General features: G+C 47.7%; 3 protein-coding genes across 4 annotated transcripts in view; 2 read left to right on the top strand and 1 right to left on the bottom strand.

Moving 5' to 3' along the window:
- LOC118831269 (major vault protein) overlaps positions 1-13151 on the top strand; it is a 32611-nt gene extending 19460 nt beyond the window's left edge. For both annotated transcript variants that reach the window (XM_036738514.1, XM_036738515.1), the window contains exons 4-15: positions 267-390; positions 1073-1204; positions 1714-1808; positions 2544-2780; positions 2874-3158; positions 5961-6205; positions 6336-6533; positions 7180-7566; positions 7985-8101; positions 11494-11620; positions 12160-12348; positions 12880-13151. In XM_036738514.1, coding sequence (XP_036594409.1) covers positions 267-390; positions 1073-1204; positions 1714-1808; positions 2544-2780; positions 2874-3158; positions 5961-6205; positions 6336-6533; positions 7180-7566; positions 7985-8101; positions 11494-11620; positions 12160-12348; positions 12880-13032 — 2289 coding nt within the window. In that variant the 3' untranslated portion in view covers positions 13033-13151. The remainder of the gene's footprint in view (positions 1-266; positions 391-1072; positions 1205-1713; positions 1809-2543; positions 2781-2873; positions 3159-5960; positions 6206-6335; positions 6534-7179; positions 7567-7984; positions 8102-11493; positions 11621-12159; positions 12349-12879) is intronic.
- Positions 13152-15843: 2692 nt separating this feature from the next.
- Positions 15844-19766, bottom strand: CDIPT (CDP-diacylglycerol--inositol 3-phosphatidyltransferase). Its single transcript, XM_036738680.1, has 6 exons — positions 19164-19766; positions 18718-18852; positions 17579-17732; positions 17189-17270; positions 16905-16986; positions 15844-16685 (listed from the first exon to the last, which is right to left on the bottom strand). The coding sequence occupies exons 1-6, from the start codon at positions 19204-19206 to the stop codon at positions 16540-16542; spliced, it is 642 nt and encodes a 213-aa protein (XP_036594575.1). The 5' UTR covers positions 19207-19766; the 3' UTR covers positions 15844-16539.
- Positions 19767-20659: 893 nt separating this feature from the next.
- On the top strand, positions 20660-23469 carry LOC118832166. The gene is made up of 8 exons (XM_036739582.1): positions 20660-20688; positions 20878-20953; positions 21055-21199; positions 21457-21493; positions 21939-21993; positions 22218-22289; positions 22373-22507; positions 23269-23469. The coding sequence occupies exons 1-8, from the start codon at positions 20660-20662 to the stop codon at positions 23431-23433; spliced, it is 714 nt and encodes a 237-aa protein (XP_036595477.1). The 3' UTR covers positions 23434-23469.
- Positions 23470-23664: the final 195 nt, after the last annotated feature.

The raw sequence follows: 23664 nt of genomic DNA on the forward strand, positions 1-23664 counted from the left end.
TTCCACTCTTTGATTCACAAAATACACAAAATTCTCCACTGATAGTTTGGGGAAAACCAGACCTAAAGATATAGAAAGAAGGGTTGCTGCTAAGAGTCCCTTTTCAGCCCTCTTGGTATATGGCAGAGCTTGATTACCCAGTCCTGTAATTGGGATCCCACCTTGGGATCCCACCTTGAATTTCAGGTCCTCCTCTCCAGATCTTTGAGAGCCCTAATTCTGAGGGTCCCAGAGATGGAGCATGGATTTCTCTTCCTCTCTGCTAGGACATAACCCCACTGCAGGTGGTCCTGCCCAATACAGCACTGCACCTTAAGGCCTTGCTTGACTTTGAAGATGAAAATGGAGACAGAAGAATAGCAGGAGATGAGTGGCTGTTTGAAGGGCCTGGTAAGGCTTTTGTCTCCCTAATGGTCATTGACTCTGTAGGACAGGGGTAAGAAACCTGTGGCTTTGAGGCCACATGTGGCCCTCTAGGTCCTTGGGCAAGGCCCAAGTTTTACAGAACAAATCCTTTTATTAAGGGGATTTGTTCTGTAAAGTTTGGATTTAGTCAAAGGGCTGTGCTTGAGGACCTAGAGGGCCACATGTGGCTTCGAGGCCGCAGGTTCCGCACCCCTGATGTAGGACTTGACCCCATTGTGGAAGTTTCACCCTGGGTAGGGTAAAAAGGATCCCTGATCACTTACCTCTCCTGACCTTCCTGTTCTTTCCCTTTCCTTTATTTTGTCAGTCATGAAAACAAACCCCAAACTCTGAAATAGTTTTAGAAAGAAATTTATTCGGTCATTTGGTATAGGGGAGAGAGAGAGAGAGTATGTGTGCAGGAAAGGGTGTGGCTCCCTATCCTCCAGGCTCTGGAAGGTTTACTTTATCTAGGATCCAGGACCTGAGAGGAACTCAGAATTCCTTATAGCCACCTATGGCATTCCCTGGAAATTACTGAGGTCAGGGTGACATTCTAGGTTCAGACCATCTCTAATCACATAAAGTTAGACCTAAACAATTTGATGGTGAGTTTTCTGAACATTATAATAAAGCATTTCCCACACTTTCCGTGCCAACCTCCTAGGCACATACATCCCCCAGAAGGAGGTAGAAGTGGTGGAGACGATCCAGGCCACAGTGATCCGACGCAACCAGGCTCTTCGACTCCGAGCCCGGAAGGAATGTCAGGACCGGGATGGCAAAGAGAGGGTGACAGGTAAGGGGAGAGAGAAGGCCTAGAGGCAGGTGAGTTGGGGGTGAAGCAGGGAGAAAAGCATGATCTGGAGTGGGGAGAACGAGGATAAGGGTAGATACGTTTATAAAGGGAAGGGTTGGGGGGAAGGAGGAAGGTTGGAAGAAGCCGTGGATGCCCGGTTCTTTCAAAGAAGCCTCAGGAACATGGTAGAGGCCCTACATGGAGAAATAGTTGTTTGAAGTAAAAAAAAAAAAAAAAAGCCAAAGTATCTGAAGGAAACTGAAAGATGTATAAAATAACAAAAGCATTGCTGAGGTCAGAAGGCAAGAGAAATGAATAATAAGGAGTGAAATTCATCAGCTAGAATTTTGTTAGGTTTTTGAGACTAGAGATAGGTAGCCTCTCAGTCCTTGCACCCCCTCTCTCTGTTATGAGGAGGGGCATTCATGACCAGTACCCAGTGAGATGGTCTTTTCAGGGTTTTGCCAAGTTTCTAAGCCTTTAACATGACCCTTTCCCTCCTTGCTTAGGGGAAGAATGGTTGGTACGCTCAGTGGGGGCTTACCTCCCAGGTGTGTTTGAAGAAGTTCTGGATGTGGTCAATGCTGTGGTCCTCACAGACAAGGTACATAAGCTCTGGGGGAATGAGAGGGACCCCACAAAGACTAAAGGAAACTGGGTGGGGAGACTACTACAGGCAGTGTGGTTTGGGAGTGGAGGGGATGGATAAGGGAATGTCACAGGAGATAACAAGTAATGATCATTCTAAGTTCACTGAAAGATGGGATTCAACCCTCTTTTCAAGAATCTCTTGCCCGGTGATTCTTAACCCTGGGGTCTCTGAATTTTTTTTAATTTTGGTAATGATATTTCAGCAGCCTTGGTTTCCTTTGTAATCTTATTCATTTTATTTTATGCATTTAAAAACCCTGTTCTGAGAAGGGGTCCACAGGCTTTACCAGGCTCCCAAAGGGATCTGTGGCACAAGAATAATTTAACCTCATTCTAACCTGCCTTGCAGGTGTTGGGGAGTCACCCTGGAATTAGGATAAATGGAAGACCTTTCAATATCAGTATAGTTTTCCTAAGCCACTTGGATCAGGGAGGAAGTGGTCAGGGGTAAAGGGTCAGAGATCATATCAGGGTCAGGAAGGGTAAGAAAGGACCAGTTGGGGAGTTGATGGTCAGGATTGTTGTGAGGCTCAGATGAGCTAACGTGCAAAGTGCTAGCAGCAAACCTTAGCTATTGTAAAGGGCAGCACTACTGTGGTGACTCTTGGTCATTGAGTGGGAGATCACATCCTTTTTGATTTTTTTAGAGGCCAAAGGTCCTTCTAGCTTCCATCTCCCCTCTCCACAGATAGCGCTGCACCTCCGGGCCCTGCAGAACTTCCTGGATGTGAGAGGCCAACTCCACCATACAGGAGAAGAGTGGCTGGTCACCCAGGCAGACGCAGAAGCCCACGTGCCTGACGTTTACGAGGAGGTGCTGGGAATTGTGAACGTCACTACCCTGGGTCCACGGAACTACTGTGTGATCCTGGACCCAGTGGGGCCCGACGGCAAGAACCAGCTGGGACACAAGCGTGTGGTGAAGGTGAAGGGGCTGGCAGGGTTGGGGTACGTACAGGAGGTGTGAACAGTTCAGGAAGAGTTGTTCATTCCCTGACTCTGTGTCTTTTCCTGACAGGGGGAGAAATCCTTCTTCCTTCATCCTGGAGAGAGGTTGGAGGAAGGGATCCAGGAGGTATTTGTGCTGTCAGAAGATGAAGGGCTGCTCCTGAGGGCCCTACAGGCCCTGGAGGAAGGAGATGACGGGGAGCGGGGTGAGAAAAGGCGGGCAGGAGACCGCTGGCTGATTCGGGGGCCCCTGGAATATGTCCCCCCAGCCAAAGTAGAAGTCCTAGAGCGACGACAGGCCATCCCTCTGGACGAGAACGAGGGCATCTATGTGAGAGACGTCAAGACTGGCAAGGTGAGCCTGGAGCCCAGGGTAGGACTCGCTTCCAAACCCAGACCTGCAGTTGAAGAATAGTAATAATAGCTAGGATTTATATAGTCCTTTAAAGTTCATTTACTTATGTAGCCCTTTAACGTTCCTGAAAAACTTTACATGTGCTGTCTCGTTGGGTCCTGACAACAACCCTGTGCATCTTGCAGATGAGGAAACTGAGGCAGACAGGTTAAATCACAGAGTGTCTGAGGCTGGATTTGAACACAGATCTTCCTGACTCCAAGTCTGGCACTCTCCCCATTGTGCTGCCTTGATTGATCTGAAATGGCCTCAGTCACCTGAATTAAAACCTCATGAGGCCTGCCACAGAATGGGCTGTGGAGCTATAGAACCCCACGCCGACCTCCAAGCTGCTATGGAAACACTTGATCTCCCTTTTCTGGCCCCGTACCTCACTTCTCCACCAAACCCCTCATTTTTTTTTAGATGATGAAACAGAAGCCCAGAATGAAAAAGTGTAACCTTCCCTCAGTCAGTCAATAAGTCAGATGGCTAATAAGTGACAAAACTCCAGTCTAATACAATGAACACTTATTAAGCACCTGCTACATAGGAGGCACTGTGCTAAGCCCTGGGGTTACAAAGAGGCAATGGCCAGCACACTGGGGAACCTCACAATCAAATGGAGGTGATGACATGCAAACAGCCACGTACAGACAAGCTGTGTACAGGTTAAATGGGAAGTAATCAACAGAAGGAAGTCATTGGAAGTAAGGACTGGGAATTGGCCATACAGAGCTTCCTATAGTGGGATATTAGCTGAGACTTGAAGACAGCCAGGAGGCAGAAATGAGGAGGAAGAACATTCCACACAGGAGGGGGACAGCCAGAGAAAATGCCTGGAGCCCAGGATAAAGTAAATCAAAAGTCCCAGTCAGTGGCCTTCTCATCAAATGATTCTGCCAGACCTTGCCCTAATTTTTTTTCTGGTTTCTAATAAAAGTTAAAGTATGTGAATATATAAACAGCACAGTCCCAGACTGACTCGGGTTTCCCCTATCTTTGTCTTATGACCCTCTCCACAACTAAAACACCATATCCATCTCCTTAAGGTCCCAGAAGGGAAAATTGTGTCTTCTAAAAATCTCCCCATCTTTCTCGTGGTATATCATTTATAAATTTGCATATTCCCTTTTGCTTTGGAAATATACTCTGGGCAACCTGCTCCTGTGGTCAGCTGCGGAGGGCTGATGAGGGTAGGAAAAAGAGGGGAAATACCTACAAGACTGAATGAGCTAGTCCTTGTGACTAAATAAACAATGCTAAAGGAGATCTTGATGCAGTAGCTCCCAGGCTTAGGGCCTGAGGGGAGGGCTCAGTACCATCTAGCAGTGGTTCATTGGTCTGGGAAGATTTAGAAAGAGCAAGAGGTTTTCAGAAATCCTAGTGCTTAAGACAAAAGTCCTCTAGAGCTGGTTTTAAAGAAGGACTGGAATCCCTTAGAAGCTGGCTCAAATGAGCTAGGCCTAAGATTGAAGTTTGTATGTTTCCCAGACATGCTCCCAGACAACTGTAAGGTAAAATAATCCATGGTCACGTGTGATGGTGAACAACACGGTGGTCCCTGCTACAGCGAGAGGCTGAGGCTGAGGCCAGCAGATTGTTTAGGTTTCGGAGTTTTGAGTTCTACCAGGTCTAAAGTTGATCAGGGGTTGACACTAAGTTCTAAATCAACATTGTGAGCCCCCAAGAGTCAGGGGCCATCGGCTTAAGCTATTCAAGGAGGTGTGAACTAACCCTTGTTGGAAAAATGGAGCAGATCAAAATTTCCATTCAATGGTGGGGTCAGGCCCTTAGTGGCTGTTATACTACAGCCTGGGTGAGATAAGGAGACACCATCTCAGAAAAAAATCCATTATTTTTTGGGGGGTACACTGTTCTTTTGGAATTGCCTTGAGAACCAGCTTACTACCAGCCACCTAAGAAAATTAAAATGGCCAGACTGTAAGCTTCACGAGGTCAGGCACTGTATCTTATTTAACCTGATGCCTCTTCTGGGACCTAGCCCAATGTTCTGCATAGCGGATCTTTATTGAACTCAATTCATTCAACATTTGTTCAGAGAAATGAATGCACAGTGCTATGTGAGGATTAGGGATGGGCAGGGGGAAGATTATGACAGATGGGATGGAAATTGGAGAAGGCTTAATGGAAAACAAAGCATTTGAACTGAGCTTTAAAAGTTGAGTAGGTGAGCAGAGCACCTGCCCTGGAGTCAGGAGGACCTGAGTTCAGATCTGGCCTCAGAGACTTGATATACTTACCAGCTGTGTGACCTTGGGCAAGTCACTTAACCCAATTGCCCTGCCTTCCCTTCTCGAAAAAAAGAAAAAAAAAAGTTGAATAGGATCTCAGTTGTCAAGGGCTGGCCTTTCAGATGTCAGGAGCCTCGGCCTTAGAGCTGAAGGGGACCTCAGAAATTGCCTAGTTTTCACCTTATCCTCCCTTAGTTTCCTCTGTACGGGAGGAAACTGAAGCCCAGAGGAAGGAAGAAACTTGCCCAAAATCACTTAATGAGTTAGCAGCAAAGCAGGGACTCAAACCCAGAGGTTTTTGTTTTGTTTTTTTTTAATGCAATTCAGTACATGTTTATTGAATGCCTACTAGCACCTAACACTGCTGGGTACTGGGGGAGGTAAAAAGGTTAGATACGATCGTGTTCTTGGATATAGGGAGCAATGTACGATAAAGCTCTTGATTCTTTTATTTCCTTATCCCTGCTGTTTTTGGAGAATGTCTTCTTTAGTCTAGTCTCTTCTCTAGGTCCGGGCTGTTGTTGGTAGAACCTATATGCTGACCCAAGACGAAGAGCTGTGGGAGAAGGAGCTGCCACCTGGGGTGGAAGAATTGCTGAGCACGGGGCAGGACCCACTGGCAGACAGGGGTGCAATGGGGGAACCAAGAAAGGGTGGTCCCCTCCCCCCCAGAGATAAGACTCGAGTGGTGAGCTACCGAGTTCCCCACAATGCAGCTGTTCAGGTCTATGACTACAGAGAAAAGAAAGCACGGTGAGGAGAAACATGGGGAGAAGACTGTCCTACCCTGGGTAGAAAGTTAGGTGGTTTCTGCCATCACTCCTGGGATCAGGGGCTGTGAATGACATCTCTCCATTCAGCTGACTCCTCGTACCTTCCACAGGGTTGTGTTTGGGCCAGAGCTGGTGTGCCTGGGCCCTGAGGAACAGTTCACAGTGTTGTCCCTCTCAGCTGGCCGGCCCAAGCGCCCCCATGCCCGCCGGACACTCTGCCTGCTGCTGGGGCCAGATTTCTTTACTGACGTCATCACCATCGAAACAGCAGACCATGCCCGGCTACAACTACAGCTGGCTTACAACTGGTAACTAAAGATTACCATGGACTCACGGGCCCTCCCAGGACCAGCTCCAGCTATGTAGACGGAGGTGGGGGGGAGGTTAACCCACCCCTAGCCCCCAAGTGAACAAAGGGAAGTCCCTAGGAAATCGTCAAGAGTCAGACTAATGTGAGCACAGAACATGGAGAGCCATACTCTTAGGTGCTGAGAATACAGTGACAAAAATGAAACCGTCCCTTCTCCCAAAGAGCTCATGTTCTTTTAGAAGAGGTGGTTTAGGAAGGAGGGGCACTAGCATTTAGAGTAAGGGAGCATTGTGAAAGGCTTTGTGTAGGAGGTTGTACTTGAGTCTTGATGGAAATGAGGGAGTCTGTGAAGCAGAGAGGTGAGCAAGGGGAAGGCATTCCAGGCACGGAGATTGCAGATGGCAAAGGCACAGAGGTGGGAGATCAGTGCTGTGGATGAGGAACAGCAAGGTCAGTTTGAACCATAGCATCTAAGAATGAGAACAATGTGTAATGAAACCAGACAGGTAGATTCAGACCAGGTTGTGAAGGACTTTAAAAGCCATACAAAAGAGATTATATTTATTTATAGGCAGCTTGGTGGTACAATCGATAGAGCCCTGGTCCTGGAGATGGGACCCCTTTCTCCCTTTCTCTTGCTATAGGCACTTTGAACTGGGAGACCGCAGTGACCCCCAGGAAGCTGCTCGACTCTTCTCTGTCCCGGACTTTGTGGGTGATGCCTGCAAAGCCATTGCCTCCCGGGTGCGGGGGGCTGTGGCCTCAGTCACCTTTGATGACTTCCATAAGAATTCAGCTCGCATCATCCGGATGTCTGTCTTTGGTTTTGAGGGAACCCAACAGAAGGGCCCGGGGGAGGCCGCCATGCCTCAGCCCCGGGACCGAGCTGTCTTTCCCCAGAACGGGCTGGTGGTCAGTAGTGTGGATGTCCAGTCTGTAGAACCCGTGGACCAGCGGACCCGGGATGCTCTGCAGCGAAGCGTCCAGCTGGCCATTGAAATCACCACCAATTCCCAGGAGGCTGCAGCCAAGTGAGCAGAGCAGATGGCTTTTCCCACACCCGCTCCACCTCCCAGTTCCCCAGTCTTATGTATTGAGATCCCTGGGTACTTACCATCTAGAGGCTTCCTAGAAGCAGCTAGGTAGTGTAATGGAGTCAAGAGGACCTGAATTCAAATCCAGCCTCAGACATTTATGTGGGACCTTGGGCAAGTCACTTGACCTCTGCCTCAGTTTCCTTAACTGTCAGATGGGAATATAGTAGCACGTACCTCCCAGAGTTGTTGTGAAGACAATATTTGTAAAGAACATAGCTCATAGTAGGTGCTTAATAATAAATGCCAGTTTCCTTCCTCCCCCACAATGCCCTTGTCCCTTACCCTGCCTGGCTCCCATTCTTCCTCTACAAACTATCTCACAAGAGTCTTTTCCCATCTCCTTGTCTGTCAGACACGAGGCTCAGAGACTGGAGCAGGAGGCTCGGGGGCGGCTGGAGCGACAGAAGATCTTGGACCAAGCAGAAGCTGAGAAGGCTCGAAAGGAGCTGCTGCTGCTTGAAGCTGAAAGGTGAGGAGAGAAGGGGGCAGCTCAGTGGCTCCATAGTGCTCAGAATGCCAGGCCTGGAGTCAGCAAGACTCCTCTTCCTGAATTCAAATCTGGCCTCAGAGACTTACTAGCTGTGCAGTCCTGAGCAAGTCACTTAACCTTGTTTGCCTCAGTTTCCTCATCTGTAAAATGAGCTGGAGAAGGAAGTGGCAAACCACTCTGGTATCTTTACCAAGAAAACCCCAAATTGCATCACAGTGAGTCATACAGAACTGAATAACAAGGAGAAAAGAGGAAGAAGAAAGGCTAGAGAATGCAAACAGGCCTCCTTTGTCCCTCTGGCTGCCAGCTTCCAGCCTCCTGTTAATCTTAGCTTTCCGTGTCACCAGTAATTCTGAAAACTTAAGCTTAATCATGAACCAAAGCAGTAGAATGAATATATAAAAGACATGGCAAAAATCTTAAACAACTCCCCCTGACCTTTTGACAAAACAGAACCAAAAAAATTAACAAAAGTACCAGCAAGTAAGATTTTTGTCCATTTCTGGGCCTGTCACAAATCCTACCAACTTTTGGCCATTTATTTCCCTTAACTTTTTTTGCACGCCATTGTTGGTGTGTACAGAGTTTGGATTCTGCTAACATTACTTTGTATCACTTCATTGGTCTTTCCATAGTCCTTTATGTCACACCTTTTTTTTTTTAATCACCTCAGTATTCCGCTACATTAAGATATTACAGTTTATTCCACTGCTCTACAACCTTTGGACTTGTGAGTTACTTTCATTTCTTATACCCAGCTCGGCTCTCTGCCCTGAGCTCCAGTCCCATCAATCCAGCCTGCTTAAAATCTCCACCCGAAATGTCCCACCACATCCTCAGACTCATCTTCCGAACTGAACTCACCAGATGTCCCCCAAATCTGTCTCTCCTCCCAACCTCCCTGTCTCTGTTGACACCCTGATCCTCCAGTCTCTCCCCCTGTGCAATTTTCCTTCACACAGGAAAGGAAAATGGACAAAACTTGGCAACTGATTGACTGTAGCAGTGGGGGCGGGGAGGGGATTTGGGAAGGAAGAAGAAAGAACCAGAGACATTGTAAGGTTTCAAGTCTTTTTTCTTCCTCCTTAAAGGTGCACCCCTTTCCCCAGTTACCCCTACATCCAATCCATTGCTAGATCTTTTCTGTTCTCCAAGCATTTCTTGCATTCTTCCTTTTATTTCCACTTACCCTATCACTACTCTGATTTGTTAAGCCCTTGCCTGAATTATTATAGCCTCTTAACTGGTTTCCCTGCCTCCAGACTCTCCCTGTCTTTAATCTGTCCTTCTTATGACTGCCAAAATCCTCTTTATAATGCACTCTTCTGCTTATAGAAACCCTCATGGCTTTCCATTCCCTCTAGGGTAAAATAAAAACTCCTTTCGTCTGATATCTAAGGCGCTCCAAGGGTCTGGTTCCACCCTGCTTTTCCAGCCTTATTTCCTAAGTGTTTACTTCACAAAAGGGATGTTCTGGCCAAACTGAACTCTTTGATGATCTTTGTGTTCATTTGTTTCTTTGTACTTGAACAGACCATCCTCCATTCCTTCCTTGTTTCAATATGTTAATCTTCTGACATCAAAGCTCCCTCCTCCAAGAAGCCTTCCCTGGTTCTAGCTAAAAGTGATCACTCTTGTCCCAAGTTCTCTTGGATTGCTTTGGCTCTTTCCTTTTCCCCCACAATATTCTGCCTTGTATCATATGCCCTACTTACCAGTTTGCATGTCATATTCCCCAGTGTAGGGTTATGTGTTCTTTGAGAGCAGGGTCTTCGTGTAGTATCTTAATATTCCCATCACTTAAAACTTTTTTAAAAAAATTATCAAGCCACTATATGAAGAGCTGCTAAAAATATTTTGTACGTACATATATAGGTCTTTTTCCTTTTTATTTGTTCTCTTTGGGGTATTGGGAAGTGCCTAGTAATGATATTGCTGGGTCAAAGGGCATACAGAGTTTAGTAACTTTGGGGACATAATTCCAAATTGCTTTCCTTTTTTTTTTTTTGGTCTTTTTTAAAATTTTAGGTTAATTTTTTTCTATCAGCAAAAATTTACCTTCTCTCCTTCCCTCCAAATGAGAACAAAAGAAAAACAAAACCCCTCCTACAAAGATGCAGAGTCAAACAAAACATTTCTGCATTGTCCATGTCCAGAAGGAAATTTTATTTGTACACCGACATACACACATCTATACATACACTATGTACACACATGCATACACATACATATCCTCTCCCACATTCCAGGTCCTTTATCCCTCTACCAGGAGATGAGTATCTTCTGGAATTGTGTTTGGTCATTACACCGATCAGAATTCCTAAGTGTTTCAAGAAGTCTTTACCATATTGTTGTCATTTTACAAATTGTCCTCCTGTTTCTGTTCGCTTTATTCTGTATCAGTTCATATACATCTTCCCAGTTTTCTTTGAAACCATCCCCTTCATTGTTTCTTACAGCACAATAGTATTCAATCACATTTGTATGCCATAACTTGTTTCTCTATTCCCTAGCTGATGGGCACCCATTCAGTTTCCAATTTTCATCGCCACAGGAGAGAACTATACATAAATATTCATAAATATGCGTATATGTTTTTTATACATCCCTTGTTAGAATTTGTTTTACTTAGGACTAATCCTTCCCTTAATCTACTCTCCTTCTCATTAATGCATCCTCCCCACTTGTTTCCCTGGGAGTGAAATGTACCGTGTATGCATGTATTATTCCCTCCTTTGACCAACTTAGATAGGACTGAATATTAAAGGTCATCCCCACCCACTGACAGAATTTTGCCTAACTTTCCTTTCTCTCTTCCCCATTCCATTTGTGTATTCTCCATTCTTCTTTTAAAATCATCAAGAACTAACAGAACCACTCCTAGACCTTCCATCTAATTAGATTCTCTTTGTGACCCCGGAGATGATAGGGTCCAAAAGGGACACATGTATCATCTCCCAACGTTAGAATGTAAGAAGTTTATTCTTGTTTACTCCCTTATGATTGTTCATTCATATTTACCTTTTTATGTTTCTCTTAATTTCTGTGTGTGCACTTTGAAGTTTTTACATGGTCTCTCGTCTTTTCATTGAAAAAGTTTGGAAGTATTCTGTTTTATTAAAAATCACTCCAGTTTGCCCAACAGTTTTTGTCAGATAGTGAACCTTCATCTCAGTAGCAGGGTCTCTGGGTTTATTGAACCCTCAGCTACTGTTCTTGTTTGCTTCTGTGTGTTGCATCACCTAGCACTTAATAAGTGATGAATTGAATTATTGAAAGAAACAGCTAGTCAGTAGGGGGAGGAAGTGTCAGGTAGGGAAGGGAAGGAGATGTTTCTTTTCATGGATCTCATCCAACTTTTCCTTCCCAAGCACTTCTGTGGAAAGCACTGGGGCTGCTAAGGCAGAGGCGGAATCCCGGGCGCAGGCCGCTCAGATTGAGGGAGAAGGAGCCGTCCTCCAGGCCAAACTGAAAGCGGAGGCCTTAGCCATAGAAACGGTGAGTGGGAAGCACCTTTAGAGGGTGTCCTGAAGAGAAGGTTCCTTGGTTTGAGCCAAAGCAGAAGACAAAGGAACCTGAAAGGAGGATGGGAAAACACAGAATCTTTTCCCACAATGTCACTGTATCCTTCAAAGTCATTCCCACTTTTCATGCCTAGGCTTGTGCTAATGAGCTGGCTGTGGAATGGCCCTCCCTGTTCATCTTTCAAGGCTCAGCTAAATTCATATCCTCTGCATAAAAAACCTTTCTGGACACACTAACCCCTAGAGATCAGGCCTCTTTTTTTTTTTTTTGCTTTTCTGGGGCAGGTGTATCTGAGCTGCACCATCTAGGATTCCAATCATGCCCATTTTTCTTATCTTTGTTCTGTATTTTCTTCACATGTGTTTTTATCCATCCTCGAAGTCTGGGACATGTCTGACTCTCCAGCAGTGCCAACCACGAGGCAAGGCACGATAGATGATGGTAGTCACCCATGTTGTCACTTATGGCCCGGGGTGGGGGTGAGGAGGGGCTGATTGCATTTCTGTCTTCAGGAGGCAGAGTTACTTCGAATGCAGAAAGCCAGGGAACAGGAGCTCACCTATGCCAAGGCCCAGATGGAGCTGGAACTGAACAAGGCGGAGAAACTGGCAGCAGTAGAGGTTAAAAAGTTCAAGGAGATGACAGAGGCCCTGGGCTCTGGCACTATCCGGGACCTTGCACTGGCTGGGCCCGAGCTACAGGTAAGCCAGCCAGGAGAAATGAGGGAGGAGACTGGTGGGGTAGCTCAGGGGTGATCAAGAACAAGGAGATCTGTTGTAGAGGGAGGTCTCAGCAACATCAAGAACATTCTTCTCTCCCAGTTAGGAAAGATATCTTCCTGAGGGCCAGAAGCTGTGTGTCTTTTGGGTGAGGAAGGCAAAAAATTGCCATTGGTCTAGCTGGAAGAGTTCGGAGTTCTAGGAGGACTTTGGACCTCTTTGTAAAATGAAGAGGTTAGACTAAAGACAGTCCCTAAGGTTCCTTTCAGTTTTGATGTTCCCTGATACTTGTAGAGTAGAAAGAGAATCACAATACCTGTATATGAAGTCCCTGCCATGTGACCCTAGGCTAGTTAATTAACTCCACTTAGCCCCAGAGACTTTCCTCAGGGAGGTGGTGAGGAAAACACTTCAGAAAACTTAAAGGTTTCTATAAAGGAATTATTTTCTATGGTTCCTCCTAGCTCTAACATTTCATCATTCCATAATTTTGTGTTTCCTTCTCTATCATAGGTGAAACTGCTCCAAGGTCTTGGACTGAAATCAACCCTCATTACAGATGGCTCCACTCCCATCAATCTCTTCAGCACAGCCACTGGGCTTCTGGGGCTTGGGGCACCCGGGTATCCTATGGAGCCAGAGAGGAAGAAAGACACAGGGAAATAGGGGCTTCTCCCCCATCTCCATTGGAGAGTTAGACCAGTGTCCTTCCTGAGGTCCAAGGAGAGGGCTTTCTTTCTCTGCCTTAGTTTATCACTGAAAAATAAACCTTTTTTTCAGTTTCATTTCTGTTTTCTGTTTGTCTCTCTGCTTCTCTCATTCATGGGGATTTCGGGGGGGGGGGGGAAGGACAAGATGCCTGTGATCCAGGAAAGGATCCTAGTAATTCCTCATGCTCTCTCCTTGAACCTTGGTAGGCTGCTTGAAGGTGGGCCTAGCTTGCTTTTCTCCATTTGTGGGGTGAAAGAAGCAGCAAAGTATAATACAAAAAACACAAGACTTGGTATCAGAAGACCTGGATTTGCATTTGTGTGACCCTGGACAAGTCCCTTTCACCTCTGAGCCGTTTCCTTCTATGTAAAAGGAAATTGACAGTTAAGCATGGACCAGAGTGTGGCTCCTTTCCCCAGTACGTTGTTTGCCTTCTTCACCTAAGGCAGAGTGAAAGGTAGAAAAGATGCCTCTGTATAGAGTACCACATTCAAAGGCAACTAACTGAAACCAGAAGACCACCTGGTTTGGAATGTGTCACCCCATGTATTTTGATTTGGCATTTCTAAAAAATTACTGAGGTCTGTTGCTGATGATAAAAGTGCTGGAGTGCAAGATATTGAATGTATCCCTGAGGGAGGGTCCAGGCCTCTGATGCTCTTTTCTTAGCCAAAGAACTAACCAGAGTTATGAGCTGGGGGCCTGGGAGGGATCATTTCTATTTCTCTATAACATATGTATATTTTTTTTACAGTAAAGAAAACACCAAGAAAAACAAGCTTTGCAAACTAAATCCCAGTTTTTTCAACTCATGCTAAAAGTGGGTATTTTTAGTAGCGAGTAGGATTTTATATTTCTAATGTGTAGAAAAAGCCTTAAACAGGTCAGGTGCTAAGCCAGATTTTCTGTGATGGTGATTTCTTTCAGGTTTAAGACTTCTCCAATTGATTATTGATATCCATCCTGTGCTAGAGAGAGAAACACTTGTTTCAGGGGGTAAAAATGAAAAGAGGCTGGACTGAATGGGTGACACCTATAATCCTAACCAATCCTAAAATATCCTAATTCTGCATCTCTTTGTGATCCAGGAGAAGCAAACCTTTTCCCCAGGACTCCCAGTTTCGAGATGGTGAAGATGACAATATGTCAGACGTGCTTCTGATTGCCTTGGTCGTGACTTGCTCGGACCTCTAGCTAAAAGGGATCCTTACCTGACTCTGCCAGATGGGACAGGAAGAGTGCCATCTACTCTGCCACAGATGCCTTGTGTCTATTTACCTGATACTAGTTAGGTCTCAATATCTTATCTACAGCCTGGCGCACACACGGTATTTTAGAAACTTTTATTTTTTAAGATGACAAAATTACAGGGGCAGCAAGGTGGCACAGTGGATAAGAGTACTGTCCCCTGGACTCAGAAGGACCCAAGTTCAAATGCGACCTCAGATGCTTGACATTTACTAGCTTGTGACCCTGGGCAAGTCACTTAACCCTGATTGCCTCAACAAAAAAAAAAAAATTCCAGTGCCTTTTCTTTTGCTCTGACCAGAAGCAAACTGGTTCACCTCACCTGCCTTTCTCCACCTTCACAGCTTGCTTCTCCCAGCTCATGATACAGTCAGCTTTAGCTAGCTTATCTGGGTTTTAAGCCTAACCTTTGGTAGGTGTGCCTATAATTGAAAGGTAGGAGCTGGAAAGGACAGTAAGGACATCGAGCTCAAAGCACTTTACACATCAAGAAATGGAGGCCCAGGGAAGCTGATTTGAACCTAACTCTTCATCCAGCGTTTTTTCCCCTGTATGTACACAAGCTGTTATTTCACACCTACCCCCAAACCTCTTAGCTTTCCCTATCCCTTCTCTTCCCCTGGCTGCAGCTAACAAAATCTCTGCCCAACTGCAGGGCTTTGAATGTTGGGGCAATCCTGCCCACTCTGCAGTCAAGATGGTTCTTTAGTGCCACCTATGGCTGCACTCAAGCCAATTGTACATCCTATCTGGTCCCACCCCACTCCACTTTTCCAAATCCCCCTGCACCCCCCCATAAGAAGTACAATTACTGACATTTTCCTGATGAAGAAAACAGTCAGAGACAAGTGAAGTGACTCGCCCATGGGCACACAGCTAGGTCTCCTGACTGTAGTAAGCAGATTTGAACCGAAAGAGCACTGGCTCTGAAGTTAGAAGTCTTGGGTTCAAATCTCACTCCCTTTAACCCTGTGGGGCCTCACCTCCTGTGTGAAATGAGGGGGCACTGGACTAGAAGATCTCCAAGATCCCACCTAGCTCCAAAGCTAGGATTCTTTGATTAGTGAATGGCTCCACATCCCAAGGGGGTCTTCTACCAACACAGGCCCCCTAGAGGTTCAAGGCGATGGAAGACACATTGAGAAGATAGACTTAATCCTGCCCCCCAGGAGCTCACAGTCCCACAGGTGAGATAAGGCCATAAGGAGATCGCCAACAATATAAGAGTATTAAAAGAGACAGTAGAACCTGGGCAATAAATGCTAGAGTGAAAGGGAGGGTCCCAGAGGGGATGGGAGGAATCACAGAAGACTTATCAGAGTATTTTGACAGCTGATGCGCTAAAGAGCCTTCCACAGGTATGGGGGAGGGGCGGTGGTGCAGGAGACAAAGCATTTCACTGTTTCAGGGAAACGAAGCTACAGGGGAAGCGAGCTCCCTTTGTTCCTAAGCCTTAAGTGATTCACCTCATCCCCACCAAAAGAAAACAGTCCAGGGAGTGAAGACAGGAGCCTGTGCTCTGATTGTGAAGTTTCCTTCTTTATCATCAAGGCCTCAGGGCCAGATTACACATCATGAGACACAATCCAACAGGGAAGGATCCAGACAGCCTCCTTCCCTCCTGGGTAAAGTCCAGGGCAAAGACTCCTCCAATTCCAGACATCCAGGCCAAGAGAAGGGGAGTTTGGCCCCTGGTGGAGAACCAGCCCCCACACCACCTCCCTCAAATACAGTAGTACCATGCTAACTGGCATGGGTCACACCATCTCCTGGGGCTGAAACAACAGCCCCCTGGCCTGGCTCAGTGCGAGGACATACCCCTGTAGCTCCACACCTTCTCCCAAGGAGTTCGGCCACCCTTGGGCTATGGCCAGCCCCAAGTCATGGAGGTTATGGCCTTATCTCCTGTGGCTGGGACTTCCATCATTGCCCCCACAAAGAGAGCCCTCATCTGATGTCTAGGTGCTACCCTCATCTCAGGGAAGTGACATCACATGGGAGTGGGAACAAAGAACAGTGACATCCTCAAAGAGGTTCTGACAGCATTGGGGGTGAGGGGGTGAAGGGGTAACAGCAGTGGAGGACATGCCTTATGCTATATAAAAGGCTGGCCTCATTGGGGGAGGGCATAACAGCACCATGGGGGATAGGGTGCAGGACACTGTGGAGAAGAATAGGGCTAGAAGATTGCTGGAAGCAGGAAAGACATCAGGGCTATTCCTTCTTGGCACGGTCAGCAGCATCTAGGGCGGCCATGTTGCGTGCAGCAGTGACCAGGTGGATGACACTGATGAGGGACTTGAGAAGAGCGATAGGAGTAGATACCCAGAGTCCCACTCGAAACAGACCCACTGAACCCACTGCAAGAAGGCAGGAAAAAAGTCCCGCACCGAGAGGGGATTGAGAAAAGAGGAAAGAAGGAGGGAAGAAAATGAGTTCAGAAAGTGAAATCAGCATCAAATCAAATTCAATCTGTACCACACCACCCCCCAAAAATTCTTCCCCCAGTTCCCACTTCCCACATCTTGTCCTCAGACCTTCCTCCTGGGCCCCCTGTAGCATTGCCTCTGTGTTCATACCTGAGGGTCCCTCTGAAAAATTGAGCAAGTAAAGGAGACAGTAGAAAAATTCATTCCCAGCACACATGATGAATAGCACTGGCTGCAAAAAGAAGGCAAAACTCATGTTTCTAACTTGAACAAGGAGCACTCACTCTCTCACACACAAATACACACACACACACACACACACACACACACTTGTTCCAAAACTCCAAAGAAAGGAAACGGATACATGGTAGCAATTCAGGCTGTCTGGACACTGAGAATGGAAACTGCAGGGTATGACCTGGATTGGGACTCACCCGGGAAGTATAATAAAGTCGAAGGATAGGATTCCCTGTTAGGTCAATGGTTTTGTGGCTCTCACTGCCCCGGATCACTGAGCTGGAAGGGAAGACATGAGAATATCATGTGTTACCTCTCCCACTCAACTTCCCACCCTGCCCCACTTCCCCAAGCTACCACCCATATAGCTTTGGATAAGAGTGGGCACTAGCCCATGTACTGTCTCTTGCCTCCAAGCAAGAGAAGCCCATTCCCCAGCTAACTATTTCTAGGGCTTCCTCTTTCTACCAACCTCATCCCAAGGGAGCACTAGTGCCCCTCTGGAAGTAACTACGGCAGGGTTCAGCCAATGATGGACCACACCCAAGATTACAATTTCTCAGGCAACAAGGAGTGGTGGTTGTAACCTGTGTAGGTGCAGCCAATGGCTGGCAACATCTAGACTCATGCTGAGCTGGAAGAGCAGGGTGGCACGAGGGTAGAGCAGAGCTAGGTTTACCAGCAGACACATGGTAGAACATCGATCAGTTAGCATGTCCAGCATCGCCCCAAACCGTGTCCCTAAATTATGGGGGAAAGAAGAGAACCAGTAGTTCAGGATGAAAATGATGGGAGCGAATGGACCGATGGCTGAAGTTTGGTTGGAGTCAGCATGCCCAGCATTGCTCCAAACCCACAGAGGTGCAGGAACTGCAATATCAAAGGTGTTCATTCTCTCCTGGGCCCAGAGAAGACTAAAAGTCAGAAACAGCCTGCCAACTAAGATATCGATCCAAGAGGAGAGGGTCAAGATTAGAAGTCATAAAGGGTGGGGTAGAGGGTAGGAGTGAAAAGAGCCCTGGATTTCAAGCCAGGGTTCTAGGTTGGAAACCCAGCTGTTACTTATCATCTGTATGACCTTTGGAAAATCACTGAGCCTCAATGTCATATGTAAATGAGGACACTGGACTAGATAGTCTATAAATACCCTTCCTAGTCTAAATTCTTACAGTGCTCCCTCCTGACTATGTCCTGAACCAAGTCAAAAGTCTGAGGTAAAACCAAGGTAAACAGAATCAGTCATCAAAGCCAGAGTCGGAGAAATGCCCTGAACCTAAGGCAAATAATCCAAAACTCTGAAAAAAACAGAACTAAAGAGACCTACAGCCCTCCAAAGGTTATCTCACCCCTCCCCCTGGCTCCAAGAACAGCTATCTCAATAAGCCGTTGCCTAATCAATGAACCCACAGGAGAGATCCCGGGGAAAGAGCCGCCCCAAACCTACCCTGCTCGCTTAGTTCTACTTATTACAATCTAACAACCAGGGAGCTCTTCCTGAAAGCTAATAATCGAAATCCTTCCTGAGGTAAACTGTCCTTCTGGTTCTGTCCTCAGTAGACACGGTATCACCCCTCTCAAAAGCATAGCCCTTCACAAACCAAAGTCCTGACTCTGGGGAGGGAGGAAATGGAGGCGTCTGAGGGGTGGGGGAAGCAGGGAACCAGGAAAGGGGGTAACCGCTGGACTCCTGGCCGCAGTGGGGAATGAAAGCTAGGCATGCAGTCACCTTGATTCAGGGCCCTGGCCGCATGTCCGTCGAAGGCATCCAAGAGCCCACTTAGCAAGTAGAAGGAAGAGGCTGTGAATGGACAGCTGGGCATGAAGTAGAAGGAAATGAGGGCGAAGAGGATCCGGGCATAGCCTGAGGATAAGGGAACAAAGGGTTCAGAGCGCTGGAACAGATGTGAATAACTGAGAATTTTTTTTCAAAAATGGCTCAGTGGAAGTAGAGCCCGGCCAACCCCCACAAAGACAAGGGCGTGGGGGGCCCTGAGGACCGGGAGATGGGAAGCCACTTGCCCAAGGTCACGCATCAAGTTCGGGGCAGAACTAGAGCCAGAACCCAAGCCTTGCGGACCAAAGGAATCCCCTTCCCCGGCCAGGCTTCCGCCCTCGCCCTCGACCTCCCCGGGGTCCGGGCCGGGGCTCGCGGTCAGTGCCCGACGGACTCACCGATGAGATTGGGCACAAACAGAAAGATGTTTTCTTCCGGCATCTCGGCGGGGCGGGGATGGCCGGCCAATCGCAGGGGGATGGGGAGCAGTCCCCGGCCGCTCCCGCGGCGGGGCCCCTCCTAGCCAGCTGAGCAAGCCCTGGTCCCCCCGGCTACCGCGCTCCCGGCTCTCGCTCGACCTCTCGCCCCCCGGGACGCCCCGGCGCCGCAGCTCCGAAGCCCCTCCCTTTGCCCCGGCGCATCAGCAGCTCCGGGATCGTAGTGGACCCCGCGGCCCCAGTCCCAGCCGGGACCCAAATGTGCAAGCCCCCCCTGCAGTCCCAGGCATCGGCCTGTCCAAGTGTGCAGCCGCCGGCGCCTCGCCTGCCTTCCTCCTGCAGGGGTGCAGGTCCCCCTACGCTGCTCGCTGTGGGCCCCGGGGAGGGTTCAAGGGCCTTCCTCTCCACCCTTCTTCCAGTCGTCACACCAGCTGTGCGGCGGGAAGGCCCCCGGGGTCCCTGAAATCTGCTCTTTCGTCCGTGGTGACGCAAGATTGAAGGCCAAAATATCACTTCGATCCCTTTAACAACGTCCCGCTTCCTTTTCCTTTTCTTCCCTCCGCCTCTCTCCACTGGCTTGTACCAAGTTCAGAATGGGGAGGAGGTACGCGCACAGAGAGTAGGAACGATTCGCAAACTCAGAACGGAAAAAAGTACTAAATAGAAGTTAGACAAGAAGACTGGGAAATAATTTTAATTTTGTGTAAGTATATATTCTTAGAGAGGAACAAGAGAGAGACATATTCCACCAAACCGACCCTTCAAAACCCCTACCGGATGGTGAATTTGGCTCAGTCCTAAATTATCTCTTTTCTTCAACCCCGACTCCTCCCAATCTTTTCGTCCTTTTTTGGTCTCAACCACTGTCCGGCATCGAGGTGGCAGCTAGAGGGTCAGGAAGAAACTTTAGACTAGAAGGAGCTGACTCTAGAGATCGCCCCCTGGCGCTGGGAGGATACTACTCTTCCAATATCAAAGCCCATTGCAGGGATAAATAATCCTCCCCGCCCTGGAAGCAGAATAGTTCTCCTGCTGGAGATGATGCCGGAGCAGAGAAGAAAGAAAGGGATGCCGGGAAAAAAAAAGATGACTTAAGATTTGACTTCTAGAACTCAAAGGAACTGTCTCCTAGCAATACGCTGCGAAGCTCCCCCCGCCTGCGTGGTTCCAGGGGCAACCTCCGCGTGCCATTCTTCCCCTCCCCCTTCCATCCTCCCAACCCTCCGCGACCGGTACCCATAGCAACAGCAACGGCGGGGCAACGAGAAAGATCTCCCCGTCTCTCCCCTCCCCGGCCATAGGCAATTTCTACCTAACATCAGGTCCGGGAAATGGGAAACTGGACTCTTTGGGTTTGGGAAAGGATCCTGAAGACTGGGGGAAAAGGGAGAATGGAGCGAAGGGACCAAATCGAGGAGAGGGAGTGGGACAGAGCCGGTGGGAGGGGGAGTGGGGAGATGACGGGGGACGGTCCGGATGCTCTTCGGTCGGAGAAATAAAGAGGGGCGATCTGTGTGTTAATCTGTTGGAGAAAGGACACCGGGAGGCGGTTTATCCAGATCGCGGTGAAAATAACTGATAATGGAATGGTTTCAGGCTCGGCCCCGCCCACCCCCTCAAAAAAAAAGTGGGATTACTTCCCATCTTAATCCTACCTCACGCTACCTGTTCCCAGGGGGATGGAGTCTAGTCCTTCAGGGCTTCAGGAGAAAAAGGGCACTCGACATTCTCTCAATTCCCCTACACCCGCGGTGAGTGCTGTGAGAGGACTGCAAAGGAAGGGAAGGGGGTAGCTCCTCCACCAAACCAACCCTCTGACCCTGGTCCCCTCAACTCTCATCCCTCCTGCAAGGTTATTACCAGGTCTGAGGAGTATTTGGCTCGTGTCAGCACAGAACTTGCCAACGAGGCCCTAATGGGAGCCCAATATCCAACGAGCCCTGACCTGACCAAGGAACTGAAAAAACTGGACCAGGGAACTCAGATGTCCCGACACGGTGATCCCTGCGCTAATGCAGTGCCCTGAACTCTAGCCCCTAAGTCTACTCCCTAGGAACCCGCTCTGAACCCTGGAAGGGCCCCCCTTAGAGGCCACTCCCACCTCTCACCTTTACATACAACCTTACTGGCATTTGTTTCATTTCCTTATCCTCAATCTCACTTCCCAGCCCCTGTGACTAGCCATTCCAACCCCTTCTTCCCTTTCTGGTCACAGAAGAGAGGCACTCTTTCTAACTAGGGCCTATGTTTTCAGTGCTGCCAACCACTCGGACCAAGGGCACAGATACTCGGTGAGAGTCCCTGAGGGAAAAGGTCACATCTCAGGGCACCAGGGAATTGAAAAGAGAAACAATAATATTATGTAGTGCTTTTACCATGTGTTTTTCTCATCACAACCTTGTGGGGTTGAGAGTGCAAGTATTATCTTCCCATTTTACAGATAATAAGACAAAAAAGCTAAGTGACTTGATCACAGGTCTAGAAAGTGCCAGAGCCAGGCCTTGAACCCAGGTCTTCAGGCTTCAAGTCCAGTAGACTTTCTCCTACATCATATAGGGAAAAGGGTCTTGTATCCCAAGGGAAGAGGGAAATGAGAATTCACCTGGGGAAAGAAATCTTGTGAAGAACTAGAGGTGGGACGGAACTACCATGTTTTCAAGAGGTAGTGGCTAGACTGCTCTCTACCAAGGAGTTCATTTTTTTTTTTCTATCCTCATCCGTTTTTCTTCTTTGTAGTTCTGACAGAAACAGGACCAGAAACAAGACTCATCTCCTGCCATCCAGAGAGATGGTATGTGACAGGGTGCTTGGGTCCCCTCTCTTCCAACTGGTTGGGCCCCATAGAGAGCTAGGGGAAGTGAAAGACTACAGAAAAGGACATGAAAGGGAAAGGATTCTTGTGCCTTCCCACCTGGGAGAGGAAACTACAGGAATTCCCCTACCCCGGAATAAGAAAGATTATACTCCAGATCCCAGAAACAAACCAAGCCCCTCTTCTTTCTGTTAATGCTCCAGGTTGACGATTTTAAAGACGACAAGGTAAAATTGCTGAAGTCAAAAGAGAAAGACCTATCCCAACATAAACAGGTGAGAGAGAACTTGGCCCCCTTACTCCATTCCCAGGCTAGTACCCTGGATAGAGTTTTGCATCAATTTCTCACCCTTCCTAGGTAGAGACCGTTCGGCAGGAGGAAACTCTGGGTGGAACCATGTTTCTGAGTAATAGACGACCTGCTCGCCGGCCCCCTACAGTCCCAGAAGGCTTATCTTCTCTTACCTCCAGAAAAGAACAAGGAAATGTCAAGGTACTTTGAATTGTGGGTGCAGCATTTTAAGGTAGATTCAAAGGTACATTAACAAGGTAGAATTCACCCAAAGAAAGGTGACCAGGATCTGGGCCCGGAAACTATTCTTATATGTAGCTGTTGAAGGAACTAAGTGTATCTAGCTTGGAAGAGAGAAGACTTGGAGAGAGATATGAAACCTGACTTCATAGATTTGAAGTGCTATCATATGGAAGAGGGAATAGCTGTATTCTGTATTACTGTAGAGGGAAGAACTAGACTCAATGGACAGAGAGGCAGATTTCCATTTAGGAAGGATTTTCCATCAGAACTGCCCACCAGCTGGCTCAAAAAGCTCTGGGTTACTAGAAGTGTTGAAGCAAAGACTGGATGACCATCTCTCAAAGAGGTTGTAGGTGAGATTTCTTCATTAGGGGATGTGAGGCTAAATGACCTGCAAAACCCTTCTACCACTAAGATTCTTTGGGGGCGGGGTTTGTTTGGGTTTTTTTGTGGGGGGTTGCCCAGGCACACAGGATCTAGGTTTGTGGTAATAATATGGGAGGAGTGAGCAGAAGGTCAGAAAAAGATGGGGAAAAAAATCATAGGTTAGGAAAAATAAATAAGTAACTTCTCCCATCTCAAGGGACAAAGAGTACTTTCCTCAGAATGCTTTAGAAGCAGACATTCTTCTGCCTTGGACTTTTGATCCAAGAAGCAACCATATAGGCAAGGCTGAGGAAGCTCACACCTCCTCTCCTCCTTTTCTTCTCTCCCCTCAGAATGTGGCTCAAGGTCCCACTCTTAGTTCATCTGACAAACCTCAGGAGGGATTCCTGGCTATGAGCGTCATCGTCCCTGAGGCCCAAAGACGATCTCAAACAAAAATAACATTCTGCTTCACCCCCTTCAGCCCGGCCATGACACCATTGGGAAACAGAAACTAATAAAGAGACGGGGATCCCCGCCTTCCCCTTCCCCAATTCAAGCAATGCTGTGGTCTGACTATTTCTGAGGAGGGTGATGAATGAGATACAGTGCCACTGGCCCAAGTGAGGGAAGGGAACAGTGAACTCACCCATCTTTGAGGAGTTCCTCAGGTGTATATGATCTACAAGGCAGATTGTCTAGATGACGTGACTTTACTATTGAACCACAGTCTACCCCTCCACAACCAG

Source organism: Trichosurus vulpecula, chromosome 9 (genome assembly GCF_011100635.1).
Source record: "Trichosurus vulpecula isolate mTriVul1 chromosome 9, mTriVul1.pri, whole genome shotgun sequence".
Classification (NCBI taxonomy): domain Eukaryota; kingdom Metazoa; phylum Chordata; class Mammalia; order Diprotodontia; family Phalangeridae; genus Trichosurus; species Trichosurus vulpecula.

Excerpts from the sequence above, each read along its gene's own strand:
- CDIPT (XM_036738680.1), bottom strand. The coding sequence starts at position 19,206 with ATGCCGGAAGAAAACATCTTTCTGTTTGTGCCCAATCTCATCG. Across the intron at positions 18,853-19,163 it reads GTTTGTGCCCAATCTCATCG|GCTATGCCCGGATCCTCTTC; the intron begins GTGAGTCCGTCG and ends CCTTATCCTCAG. Across the intron at positions 17,271-17,578 it reads CATTGGCTGCACCTACACAG|CTCAGTGATCCGGGGCAGTG; the intron begins GTTACAACCACC and ends CTTCCCTTCCAG.
- LOC118832166 (XM_036739582.1), top strand. The coding sequence starts at position 20,660 with ATGACGGGGGACGGTCCGGATGCTCTTCG. Across the intron at positions 22,290-22,372 it reads ACCTATCCCAACATAAACAG|GTAGAGACCGTTCGGCAGGA; the intron begins GTGAGAGAGAAC and ends CACCCTTCCTAG. Across the intron at positions 22,508-23,268 it reads AAGAACAAGGAAATGTCAAG|AATGTGGCTCAAGGTCCCAC; the intron begins GTACTTTGAATT and ends CTCTCCCCTCAG.